The 12,611-nt window shown below is 48.4% G+C and overlaps 1 protein-coding gene across 2 annotated transcripts in view; it reads right to left on the reverse strand.

The window, feature by feature from the left end:
* Positions 1-12,611, reverse strand: part of MKLN1 (muskelin 1) — an 808,470-nt gene that overhangs the window by 124,849 nt on the left and 671,010 nt on the right. For both annotated transcript variants that reach the window (XM_086918927.1, XM_086918926.1), the window contains exon 14: positions 3,737-3,851. In XM_086918927.1, coding sequence (XP_086775053.1) covers positions 3,737-3,851 — 115 coding nt within the window. The remainder of the gene's footprint in view (positions 1-3,736; positions 3,852-12,611) is intronic.

The following is a 12,611-nucleotide window of genomic DNA, read 5'->3' on the forward strand; positions in this document are numbered from 1 at the left end:
GCAAGGTGGAGGCTGGACAGGTTCGGGTGGAGGACTGTCCCCTGTTGCTGTGACAGAAGATCCTCCCTAAGAGGCAGTCTGATCGGAGGATCGATGGCCATGTGTAGCAGCTCGGGATACCAGACTCTTCGTGCCCAATCCGAGCCACAAGCATTACTTGGGCTCGGTTGCGCTTGATCTTCTTCAGCACTCTGGGCAGAAGTGGTATGGGCGGAAAGGCGTATACAAGACCGCAACTCCACTTGCGACGAAAAGAGTCGCTTAGCGAATGCACCTTGGAAATTCCAATGTGCAGAATTGCTGACATTGCGGGTTACTCTTCGGTGGCGAATAGATCTAACCAAGGCTCTCCCCACTGTTGAAAGAAACCTTGCACCCCCTCCGTGTGAAGACACCATTTGTGATCCATCATGCACCTGCAGCTAAGTTTGTCCGCCCTGGAGTTCAGAGAACCTGCCAGGTGTTGAACCACCAGGGAATGCCCTGATGTTCCAGCCATGTGCAGAGGTGGAGAGCCTCTTGGCATAGGGTCCACAACCCCTGCCCGCCCTGTTTCTGACAGTACCACATGTCGGTGGAGTTGTCTGTGAACACCTGCACTAGTCTACCCCGGACAGAGGGAAGGAATGCCTTAGGTGCAAGATGAATCGCCCGAAGCTTCAGAAGGTTGATATGGAGCCTGGACTCCGCCAGAGACCGGAGGCCTCTGAATTCCGCCTCCCTCATGTGGCTGCTCCATCCCAGAAGTGATGCATCAAACCACCGTGAACTCTGGTTGAGGAAGGGAGAGGGATTGCCGTTGACCCAATCCTGGTTCGTGAGCCACCACTGCAGTTGGCGTGCATTGCCCTCCGAGATCTGGACGCAATTGGACAAGTTCCCCTGATACTGTGCCCACTGGGACTTCAGGTCCCAATGCATAGCCTGCATATTACACCTGGCATGATCCACCAGCAGGATGCAGGAGGCCATTAGGCCCAAACCTGGGATAGAGGCTGAAAGATCGGAATCATAGCCCGAATACCCCAGAGTCACTGTTCGGGAGGATAGACCCGAAACTGCGTCATGCCCAGATTAACTCTGATGAAGAGAAGCTTCTGCGAGGGACTCAGGTGTGACTTTGGCACATTGATGGAGAACCCCAGCGAATGCAGGAGGTCAGCTGTAGTCTGGAGGTGCGAGATGACTGCCTGGGGCGAGCCCGCCTTCAACAACCAGTTGTCGAGATAAGGGAAGACAGGAATCCCTGATCTGCTCACATGAGCTGCAACCACCGCCATCACTTTTGTGAACACTCGAGGGGCACTGGTAAGGCCAAAGGGGAGCACGGTAAACTGAAAATGCTCATTGCCTCCCGGGAACTGCAGGTAACGCCGGTGAGCTGGCAGGATGGGGATGTGAAAATAAACGTCCTGCAAGATAAACGCTACCATCCAGCATTCTGGGTCGAGGGCAGACAGGATCTGAGCCAGGGGCAACATTTTGAACTTCTCCTTGACGTCCCTGAGATCCAAGATAAGACGCAGGCCATTGTGCTTCTTGGGCACCAGAAAGTAGTGGGAATAGTAATCACGACCTAGTTTTGGGGCAGGAACTCGTTCAATGGCGCCCTTGGCCAAGAGAGCGGTAACTTCCTATCGGAGAAGAGCCAGATGATCCCCCGACATTCAATGGTACTAAGGCGGCATGGCTGGGAGGGGGTAGTCTCGAAGGGGAGGGAGTAGCCCCTTTGGACTATCTGCAAAACCCACCTGTCCGATGTGATGGTACACCAGTGGGTGAGATGATGGCGAATTCTGTCCCCCACTGGCATGTGGTGGGCCTGAAAGGTCAGACTAGGAGGGCTTGGAGGCTGCTGTAGAGGGGGCAGTGGTGGACTGGCCCGCCTGCTGGCCCCCAGAACCACAGCAGGGGTTTCCATGTCCCTGGCCGTGTTGGGGCTGAACCACTTGCACCGGCCTGTTGACCTGGAAGGAACGTGGTGGGGCGCCCCTGCCGTAGCCACGGAAGGGGCGAAAAGCAGACAATGCCCAGCCAGTCAGCGGTCTCCAGTCCACAGCGGATGGTAAACTTTGCTGCGTCTCTCCCCTTGGCAACTACATGGGGGAGCACAGCCTGGTCCTCCTCCGGGCACTGAGGCAGCACTTGCGCCACCGTATCCCACACAGAGTGGGAATAACAGCCCAATAGACATGTGCTGTTTATCGACCGCAGTCCCAAGCTGGAGGAAGAAAACATCTTCTTCCCAAGTTGATCGAGATTTTTGGATTCCCGATCAGATGGAGCGTTAGCGAAGGCGCATTTGGATGTAGAGGCTTGGACCACCAAGCTCCCAGGGGTGAGGTGTTGGGAGAGGAAAGTGGGGTCGTCTGGTGCCGGGCGGTGGCATCGGGCAATCATCCTATCCACAGGAGCCCCTGTGTTGGGCCCAAAAGGATACCTGTTAAGGCTACATTGAACGGCAGCAGCGGCTCCGAAGAGCTCGCTGCCGGCTGAAGCACCTCTGTCTGGACGTTAGTCCTGACCGCCACCATAGGTAGCTCGAGGTGGAGAGACTCAGCCGCCCTACATAACACCACTTTCTATGACGCTCTCTCCTTTATAGCCATGGTAGGAGGAGACAACATGCCTAGGTCTGGGGAGGTGGCCAGACCACTGGCATCCCCCAGTTAGTCTCTCAAGTCTGGATCATAATCCAACTGGTCTGTTAAAGGGTCACCAGACCCCTCCCAGTCTTCCTCATCCTCCTCTGGCTGCCAATCTGGCTGAAAAGGGCCAGGGTGGAACACAGGCGCAAAAGTACCCATTGACGCCGGTCCAGTTCCGTGTCCACATCGGGGCAGAAGCCAGGGTCGAAGCCGGCAGGGGGTCCAGCCGATGTGAGATACGGACGTGGTGCCGGTGGATGCGGCGCTGGATCCAAGGGGCCCCTGGGATGCAGAGGCCGAAGCGGAGTCGGCCTGCCCAAAGATGACATGCATTCTTCGTAAAATTGACGAAGCTGGGCAGGGGTCGCTCCGGGTCCCGGGAAGACCAGAGTCGGCCCTGTAGGCTCCGCACGTGGAGCCGCGGGAGAGGCACCACCCGCACCCTTTGTCGCATTGGCTGACGGATAAGGAGAAGTCGAAGAGCGATGATGCTTCTTTGACTTCTTCTTATGCTTCAACTTACCTGACCCCGAGTGCAAAGACTTGGAAGAGGAGTGATGATGACTCTGCGATCGGTCGATCGACCTCCCACGCGACTGGGCAATTGAGCGATGCGGAGCTGACTGCCAGACCTCGAGGAGCTTTCGGGACCGCTCCCGCAAAGACTTCGGGGCCATGGTTCAGCAGTCGGAGAACAACTTGGGGTCATGGTGTGTTCCAGGCAGTAGAGGCACAAGCGGTGCGGATCCGTCACCGACATCAGTCGGTCACAGGAACCGCATGCCTTGAAGCCTGGCATTATAGAATTATGCTAATGCTGAAATTGTGTGAGACACATAAGTGAGCACCAGAACTTTCCCATGCGTTGTACAAATCAATTTGAGGCTAATGAAAGGCGGATGAAAAGGGATGTAATCTTCATGATATCTTACCAGATTGCCTAGGCTTTTACAGTTTAGTTTTTAACAACTTTCCCTACACAAATGCATACATTTCCCATACTGAGAAGATGAAGTAGGTAGTCGGTCCATATGAGAAATGTATTCGCTTAAGACAACGTAGTTAATCAAGAACTTCAGCTCTGTTACCTTGTGTATCTCATCATAAACTAGCTGGTGTGCAAATCTGGGACAGGGCTCCTCCTCCTGAAGACTTTTGTTTGGGCTGTCTTTCATGGCTTGATCATTTTTGTAGACACAGGACCTGTAAAACAAAACGATGTGGACACCTTTTAAACAACAGCTTGTAACAATCAGGCGTTCAAGGCTGAGTATCTTAAAGAGGCTTTAGTAGTCTACTGCTGTCAATTGCTGAGGAAAGAAAGCATAACAGGACATATACTGTGACCCACAACTGTCAATCTGCCAATAACCTTAATGTGCATGCATTTAAGTTTATAGTTATTAAGTGCAAACTAATCCCCGAATATCACTAGAGCACAGTACAGACAAGACAAGAAAGGACTGCTAAGAAGCAAGTTTGCCTCATGGTCGCCGTAAAACAGAACCAGTATAGCTTTCCTAGGACTTTGGGAGGCAGCAAATGCCTCCTAATGCTGATGGTGAATGCGGAGGTAGTGTTTTATGAAGCAGGGTGAGGTTCATCTGTTTAAACGAACAGATTGTGCAAGAGCAATCATGTAAATGATTGGATTGCTCATGTTAAGACATGTGTGATCCCAAAGCTTAAGAAAGCAGCAGTTTGTAGAAAATAGGAAATCAACAAACACTATTAGAAATAAAAGAAGGACATTTATAGGGGTTTTCGAGCTCCCTCTACTAAGGGCTCAACGAATGATGTTTTTCATGAAAAGGAACATGGTATTTTAAAGTCAGCAGAGCACAGCATAGCTAATCTCTATGAGGAAGATGCCAATCGTCTAAGCAGGAGAGTTCAAAGTGAATGTGCAAAGAAGTTGACACTTCTTCAACAGCTGAAGGTCTAAAATAAAGTATACGCCTCCTGACCAGCTTGGGATCACAGAATGTAACGCAAATGAAGGCCCGGGCCATCAACTAGAATCTTACAGGGGTACTGCCATTGCTACAAGCATTTATTTTCTGTACTTCAGAGAGACCTTGTTGTTACTGCAGAAGTTTTTTATTGTAGGCTGGGGTAAAACGGAAGGGGAGAAAACAAGAACAAGTTAAAACCGGAGAGGGCTAAGAATCACTGAAGCTTTTATCATAAGGGATATGCAGAGTATTTCAGTAACCCAAATAACCTTCAGAGGCTCCAGGTCACACAAAACAGTGCGGCCCGCCTATTGTTCAATCTGTCCCGTCGGCAGTCGGCGAGGAAGGCTCTGAAGGACCTTCATTGGCTCCCAATGGCTGCCAGAGTTCAGTTTAAAGCTCTGTGTATCATGCACAAATCCTTCCACCGTGTAGGCCCAGCGATTCTGCACCCTCTGGTTACGCCTTATGTTCCAACACGCCCCCTTCGGTCTGGTACCCTGCAGCTGGCCACCTCCTCTAAAATTAACAAAGCCCGTTGGGGTCGCCGCTCTTTTTCCCATTCGGCGACCAGACTCTGGAATGCCCTCCCCTTTGCCATCCGGGGTAACAGCAACCTCCTCTCGTTCAGAAAGGCCCTAAAAACGCATTTGTTTGCGAAATCTCTCTGATCTGCCCCGAGCCTGCGCTAAAACCATTTTATCTTCAAGCGCTGCGAGGCCCCAGGGTGGTTATGCGCTATACAAATGCAATTTTTCATTTCATTTCATTTCAGATCCACAGGGACTAAAAAGTGGGCAGACAGTAAAGGGCTATTACAATTTAAAACAAATACATTGTGTGTGATTGAGTTTTGGTCTCCCATTAGAATTTTCTCCAGAAGCTGGTACTTTCTCATGGATTTTAAACGGGGGTGTTTGTTTGTATGAAGGAAATCACTTGAAGTTCAGCCAAACATCAACATTTTCTCTTATATCAAAAGTTTTATGAATACATAAGCAGAAGATGAACCCTCTAAGATGGAATCTGTCAAATGCTGATTCGGCTAAAAAAATACTTTAGGAAAGATCGCAACTGTGGTACGATTGCACAGAAATCAACCGAAAACACTATTTGTCATCCAGAGAAAGGACAACTCTTGTTTTTTAATGTATAACGCGTCCCAAAATAATCTCAATCACACCTAGGTATAATTAGAACAGTGGCAAATACACAGAAAACAAAATACCTACTAGAATACAAAGATTTCCATTTTGCTCTAAACTAAACCAGTGTGTCCGGGCAATTGATCTCAGTGGGAAGTCCAATTCATAGTTTACATCCTACTACGGAGATTCTTCTAATCCCCTTCATTTACAACTGGAAGGGTATTTTTTCATGTCTCACCTACACACTTTTGGATAATCCTACAGCTAATCACTGATTGACTTTGTCAGTCCTGTTTGCTTTCTTCTTATTCAATGGCTGTTTTTCCTCTTATTGGTTTGTCCCTTCCCCAGAGAATAGCTTATTTTCAAACCTTTTGATTGGATGACATGCCACATTCAACAGTTCGTATCAGGGAACTCGTTTATAGGGTCAAACCTGAACAGCATGGGCTAGCGCATGTGTCTCGCTTGCGGGACACTATTGTATATTGTACTATTGTAATGTACTGGAGCCCACCTATTGCTTACTATTTGTTGGCTTCACAACACTCTTTATATCCTCCTTAAATGGCAAGTGAAGGCAAAATGTAATTTCCGAGCATTTCTGTGGAGCAGGGACCAAGTGTTGTATTTCTATCTAGGACCCTAATTCGATATTCCCGATTCATGCCCTTATGTGGTTATAATAAATCATATCCATATTTAGTAATAGCCAATGCAGTCCAAAGCACGGCAAGGCTACTCCCATAGACTCCTAGAAAGCACAACAAGTTCTTTAAACAAACCGAGCCTCCAGCAGCCCGGGAAAACCCCCTGCTTTTGTTTTGATTTGCACAAGAACTCCTGGAGTCCAGAAAGAACTGTTAGTTCTTAGAGACGTCTTATGTCCAACCTTACGTCAAACCCGGCACCTTTCAGGTATAAATATACCAACGTTGCCTTAAGCAAACACACGGTGGTGGGGAGCAGAGCGACGTTCTACTTGTCCAAGAGCCCAGCTGTTGCCAGAGCCGAAGGAAGCCGCCTCTCCCTTTTTGACGCGCTGGAGAAGCTGCCGTTTCTCACGCCGAGAAATCCAGCTCCGGTGTTCCCAAGTTACCCTCGCGGGTTGCTGGGAGATTGAGTCCTGAGAAGCGAGATACAAGACCTCCTTCATTCTATAACCAAGGTACGGAGCTGATTAAAACCTTAGAGAGAATTCTTGATTCCGATCCTTGGCAAAAACCTAACTTTAACTTAAAACTGCTACTTACTTACTCCTTCCCACGTATTAAGCTTAGGTCAGGTACACTGGGGTAGGCGAATCTTAGAAGCATTAGTTGAGTCTGTTAGTCAATGTTTCTATGTATGTATATATTTTATCCATTTTAAAGTATAATCATATGGCTAAGAAACCATATCAATGCTTTTACAGTATTATTTCATAATACTACTTTTACTGTACGCACTTTACATTATCATAAGTATTGCAATTGTGGCAATTCATTTCTCTTGCATGAGAAAGAAGACTGCTCAATAAAATAACACCTTTTTATTGAAAACGCCCGTCTCTCCATTTCTCTGCATTCTGGTGGAACTAAGCATGCACGATTGACTGAGTGAAATAGCTGTCTATTGTTTTCACACAACTCTAGAGACACACTCTTTATTCTGAGGGAGCAAAGTTGTCATGTTTATGCGTTTGTCAGAAACTGAATCCCTTCTTGTCTAATCAGGGAAGTTCACTCCTCCCTGTTCATTCGAGAACGTTTCTAGTGACCTCTGAGCTAGCTGGCAAAACTAATTAAGTCTAACATAGTCAGTAGAGACCTAGATGACCTCAGTCCTACGTCTACACTGCTGTTTATGTTATTCCAACGCGCAGAGCCTATTGGGAAAATAGGAACTACACTACATGGCGCCCAACGTTTGGTAAGGCGATAATCTAACGCAAGACACTAGAGTAACTCAGTCGTGCTTTTTCACACAGAACCCTTTCCCCGTAAAAACTCCAATAGACGTCTGGAGTGGGTGAAAGGTTAATATCCGCCGGAACTTAGTAGGAGAAGAATCCTATGTATTAGTTTTTGGTTTAGTCAACGTTGAAGGATACAGTGTTCCAAAATATTGTGCACCTAATCATTGTTTCCTTGAAACTTGATCTGCAACAAAAAAACTTTCTTTCAATAAAATGACGGAAAGTGAAGAAGAAAGAGATAAAGAAGCATTAGCAATTCAGCTCTTAGAGGAAGACACAAGTCTCCAGCAAGGTGACCCGAATGCTATAATCATTCCGGTCAATATGAGAAAAACTATAACTCTTAAACTTATAGAAAATGGACTATCACCAAGAGGTGGTACAGTCATATTCGTGATAGAGGCACATGAGTTTCGGCAGACAGAGGTATTCTATTCATGGATACATTTTCCAGCAGCACACGCTGTGACAAAAGACTTCCACTATTACAAAATAGAGGAACCTCCGGATGAATACACTCCTTTCGAGGACATTGAAATCCCACTAACATACCAAGAGCACCTGCTCTGGTTTAAAGGCGCCCTAAAACATCAAAATCACATCACCAGGCATGGTCGACTAGGTAGACCAGGAGCCACATGGCCGGTTCTAGCCAGCTACACAACACACCCAGACATTGAAACAATGTCAAGCGAAGAACTCCTAGTTAAACCAAAAGAATTAACAAAGGCATATAGAGAATTAGTTCAATTGGCAAGGGACGATATAAAGTACCTCCAGAAATTGAAGGAGACAGATATAACAGACCAACCATTTGAACTCGCCAGAATCATAGAAATATCCTATGGAGAACTAGGAAGAGATAGTTTGGGTGGGAAACCAATAAAACCCCAACTAATTGAAAATCCTGAAAAAACATTTATTAAAAATAATCTAAATACTCCAAGAAAGAGTTGAGATGGTAATAAACAATCCACTCGAAAGGAAAAAAGATTCCAGTCCAGAGGAAGGTCTCCTCAACGGACAGAAAGATCTCCTGGCCGAGGAGGCAAGTCTCCCCAAAGTGAACCCTATGAGAGAAGATACAATCTTAGAGATAGGGATAAATTGAGAAAACCTGATAGATATCAAGATATTGATACACATCCCTCTCGCTCTTCTCAGACTTCCTCACAGAAATCGGAAAGAAGAGGACGGTCAGAACACAAGGAAGAGCACGTCAAGCCCAAAGACAAAGAACCTGCTCATCAAAGTAAAAAATCACAATTTCCCAGAAAGAAGGTAGCAAGTATTAAAATTGAACATGCCGAGGATTCTGAGGACACAACTGAAAAACGGAGAGTGGGCCCAGACAATGCTAGACAGCGCAGCAGAAGTGACCATAGCTCGCAAGATCCTGATGAATCTTCTGGAGACAGTGGACACGAATGAATACATTCAGGTGGAAACTGCAGACACACGAGTTAGCGTGCCCCATAAACTATATGAAATAACATTACGTATAGAGGGGGATAAAACTAGGAAAATAAAAGGTCTCTTTTGGGAGAATCTTTCTAAAGGGTATGACATCCTGTTAGCTGAAAAAGACTGGCCACCAGAGTTTGTCAGGGAGTGCCCTAATGGCGAATAAATGATTATGCCTGCCTTCTCAAATCATATTCCAATTCATAAAAAATACACATTTGCAAAAAAATGGGCAGTGGCCCAAGCCCCTGCATTATACAAAAATCATGTAGGATGAGATGAGGACTCTCCTCCCACAAAATCCAGTTAAAAAAATCAACCGACTGCACAAAGGCAGTACCCAGTTAAACAAGAAGCTAAAAAGCAAGTCAGGGAGATCTTAGATCAACTTGAATACCAAGGGGTGATTGAAACATGCACCTCACAAATGAACAATCCTTTGTTTCATGTCTCCAAGCCATACGATTCATATCGTCTAGTTTTGGACTACAGACATTTAAACTCCTGCTGCAAAACTTTTGCAGCACAAAATTCACACAGTGCAGCACTAATGAACAACATCGTGCACAAAAAATATAAAACAACATTAGATATCTCTAATGGATTCTTCTGTCAAAACATTGCACCTGAAAGCAGGTAATTGACCGCTTTCTCAATAATGGGATCGCAAAAACAATTTTGCCGACTCCCACAGGGATTCAAGAATAGCCCAGGATTATTCTCAGCAAGGGTAACAGAGTTACTACAAATATATGACGATGGGGCATTATCATATGTGGATGACATCTATCTTACGGACGATGACCTGGAGAGTCACTTAAAACAAGCATTAGAAATGCAATAGGTCTCGCAGCATTAGAGTTAGTGCTTTTAGAATTGTTAATGGGTTTTTTTGTAAATCTTTAGCATGAGGTTGAGGGTGAGTGAGGGTGAGGGTGAGTGAGGGTGAGTGAGGGTGAGTGAGGGTGAGTGAGGGTGAGGGTGAGTGAGGGTGAGTGTGAGTGTGAGTGAGGGTGAGTGAGGGTGGGTGAGGGTGAGTGTGAGTGAGGGTGAGTGGGGGTGAGTGTGAGTGGGGGTGAGGGTGAGTGGGGGTGAGTGTGAGTGGGGGTGAGTGTGGGTGAGTGTGGGTGAGTGTGGGTGAGTGTGGGTGAGTGTGGGTGAGGGTGAGGGATTGAGGGTGAGGGGTTGAGGGTGAGTGAGGGTGAGGGGTTGAGGGTGAGTGAGGGTGATGGGTTGAGGGTGAGTGAGGGTGAGGGGTTGAGGGTGAGGGAGGGTGAGGGAGGGTGAGGGGTTGAGGGGTTGAGGGTGAGTGAGGGTGAGGGGTTGAAGGTGAGTGTGGGTGAGTGTGGGTGAGTGTGGGTGAGTGTGGGTGAGTGTGGGTGAGTGAGGGTGAGGGATTGAGGGTGAGGGGTTGAGGGTGGGTGAGGGGTTGAGGGTGGGTGAGGGGTTGAGGGTGAGTGAGGGTGAGGGTGAGTGAGGGTGAGGGGTTGAGGGTGAGGGGTTGAGGGTGAGGGGTTGAGGGTGAGTGGGGGTGAGTGAGGGTGAGGGGTTGAGGGTGAGTGAGGATGAGGGGTTGAGGGTGGGTGAGGGTGGGTGAGGGTGAGGGTGAGTGAGGGTGAGTGAGGGTGAGTGAGGGTGAGGGTGAGTGAAGGTGGGTGAGGGTGAGGGGTTGAGGGTGATTGAGGGTGAGGCGTTGAGGGTGAGTGAGGGTGAGGGGTTGAGGGTGAGTGAAGGTGAGGGTGAGGGTGAGTGAGGGTGAGGGGTTGAGGGTGAGTGAGGGTGGTTGAGGGGTTGAGGGTGAGTGAGGGTGAGTGAGGGTGAGGGGTTGAGGGTGAGTGAGGATGAGTGAGAGTGAGGGTGAGTGAGGGGTTGAGGGTGAGGGGTTGAGGGTGAGTGAGGGTGAGGGGTTGAGGGTGAGTGAGGGTGAGGTGTTGAGGGTGAGTGAGGGTGAGGTGTTGAGGGTGAGTGAGGGTGAGGGAGGGTGAGGATGAGGGGTTGAGGGTGAGTGAGGATGAGGGGTTGAGGGAGGGTGAGGGTAGGTGAGGGGTTGAGGGTGAGTGAGGGTGAGTGAGGGGTTGAGGGTGAGTGAGGGTGAGTGTGGGTGAGGGTGAGTGTGGGTGAGGGTGAGTGTGGGTGAGGGTGAGTGAGGGTGAGGGGTTGAGGGTGAGTGAGGGTGAGTGAGGGTGAGGGATTGAGGGTGAGGGGTTGAGGGTGGGTGAGGGGTTGAGGGTGAGTGAGGGTGAGGGTGAGTGAGGGTGAGGGGTTGAGGGTGAGGGGGTAGGTATTTTGGGATGCGAGGTGACACCGCCACGAGACCTTGTCATAAATGCATAAAAACATATCCCTATAAAAAGAAAACAAAACACGAGATAAACAACATCCCTTAAGGAAAGTTACGTGCTGTGAGCCGCGGGGAGGGCTGTCGGAAACACCTACGGAACTGACATTTTAGAAACGCGTGGGCTGCAGGAAGGTCCCCCGGCACCTTGCAGAACAGAGCCTGCTTGTGATTGTGAACAGTGTGTGGTCGAATCTGCCCTCCAGCTATTTGTCTGTACCAGAGCACCTGACAGGTCAGTCCAACGGTGTCCATGCTAGTGTTTTTCCTTTATGTTTGAAAAAGCTGTGTGTAATAGGGGCCTGAATATTTTCATGGGGAATAGCTAGGAATTAGTTCACAATAGCAGGAAGCTTTCAAGTTTACCTCATGCCCTAGAGCGAATTCCACTCGCACGCACGAGAATGCCATAGAAGCAAGGAGAACGGCGGCCATGCATTGATTGGGTCACTGCGCGTGCAAGGCCGTCCATGCCTCTGCGAGCTGACCGCCTCATTCTAAACTGGCAGCAACTAAATCAGCACACTCGGAGCCATATTATGATGCCGCTTTCTGCGTCAGCGCAAGAGACGTCTGTGCGTCTTGGACACATACATTAACTCGAAATGTCTGAGGTAATGCATGTTTTGCTTACATCAGAGCTCGGAAAAACAGGGTATGTATTGACTGTTTCCGAGCTCTGCTTGGAGATGATTTCAGTTGATGTATGCACTCAAAACGCTGCAGAGGCAACTGCGCAGGCGCAGCTCAGAAAACGACATCCAAGTACGGCCCCTGGAGAGTCCGGTCTGAGACGGACAAGCCGCCGTTCACCTCCCCGGCTGGTGGCGCATTCCCACCTTTAAGGTCGAATTGGATACTGGCCTCATGAAAGCAAGAGTACGTAAAATGGGCTAATTGGATTTGCAGCAGTTCACAGTCGAATTCAAAGCACGTGTTCTGGACGGGAATGAAAGCCCCAGCTGCTGCTGTCTGTTCTTGTTCCTTAAAGCCAGATGAGTGACCAGGATGCTTTAACACACTGTTCCAGACAGAAGTTTCCACGGAGAGGCGTTTATTTTGCAGGCTTTCAGTATACTTTATTCGATGGCGCAGCAGGGA

The sequence above is a fragment of the Lissotriton vulgaris genome, chromosome 1_1, assembly GCF_964263255.1.
Source record: "Lissotriton vulgaris chromosome 1_1, aLisVul1.2, whole genome shotgun sequence".
In the NCBI taxonomy this organism is placed as follows: domain Eukaryota; kingdom Metazoa; phylum Chordata; class Amphibia; order Caudata; family Salamandridae; genus Lissotriton; species Lissotriton vulgaris.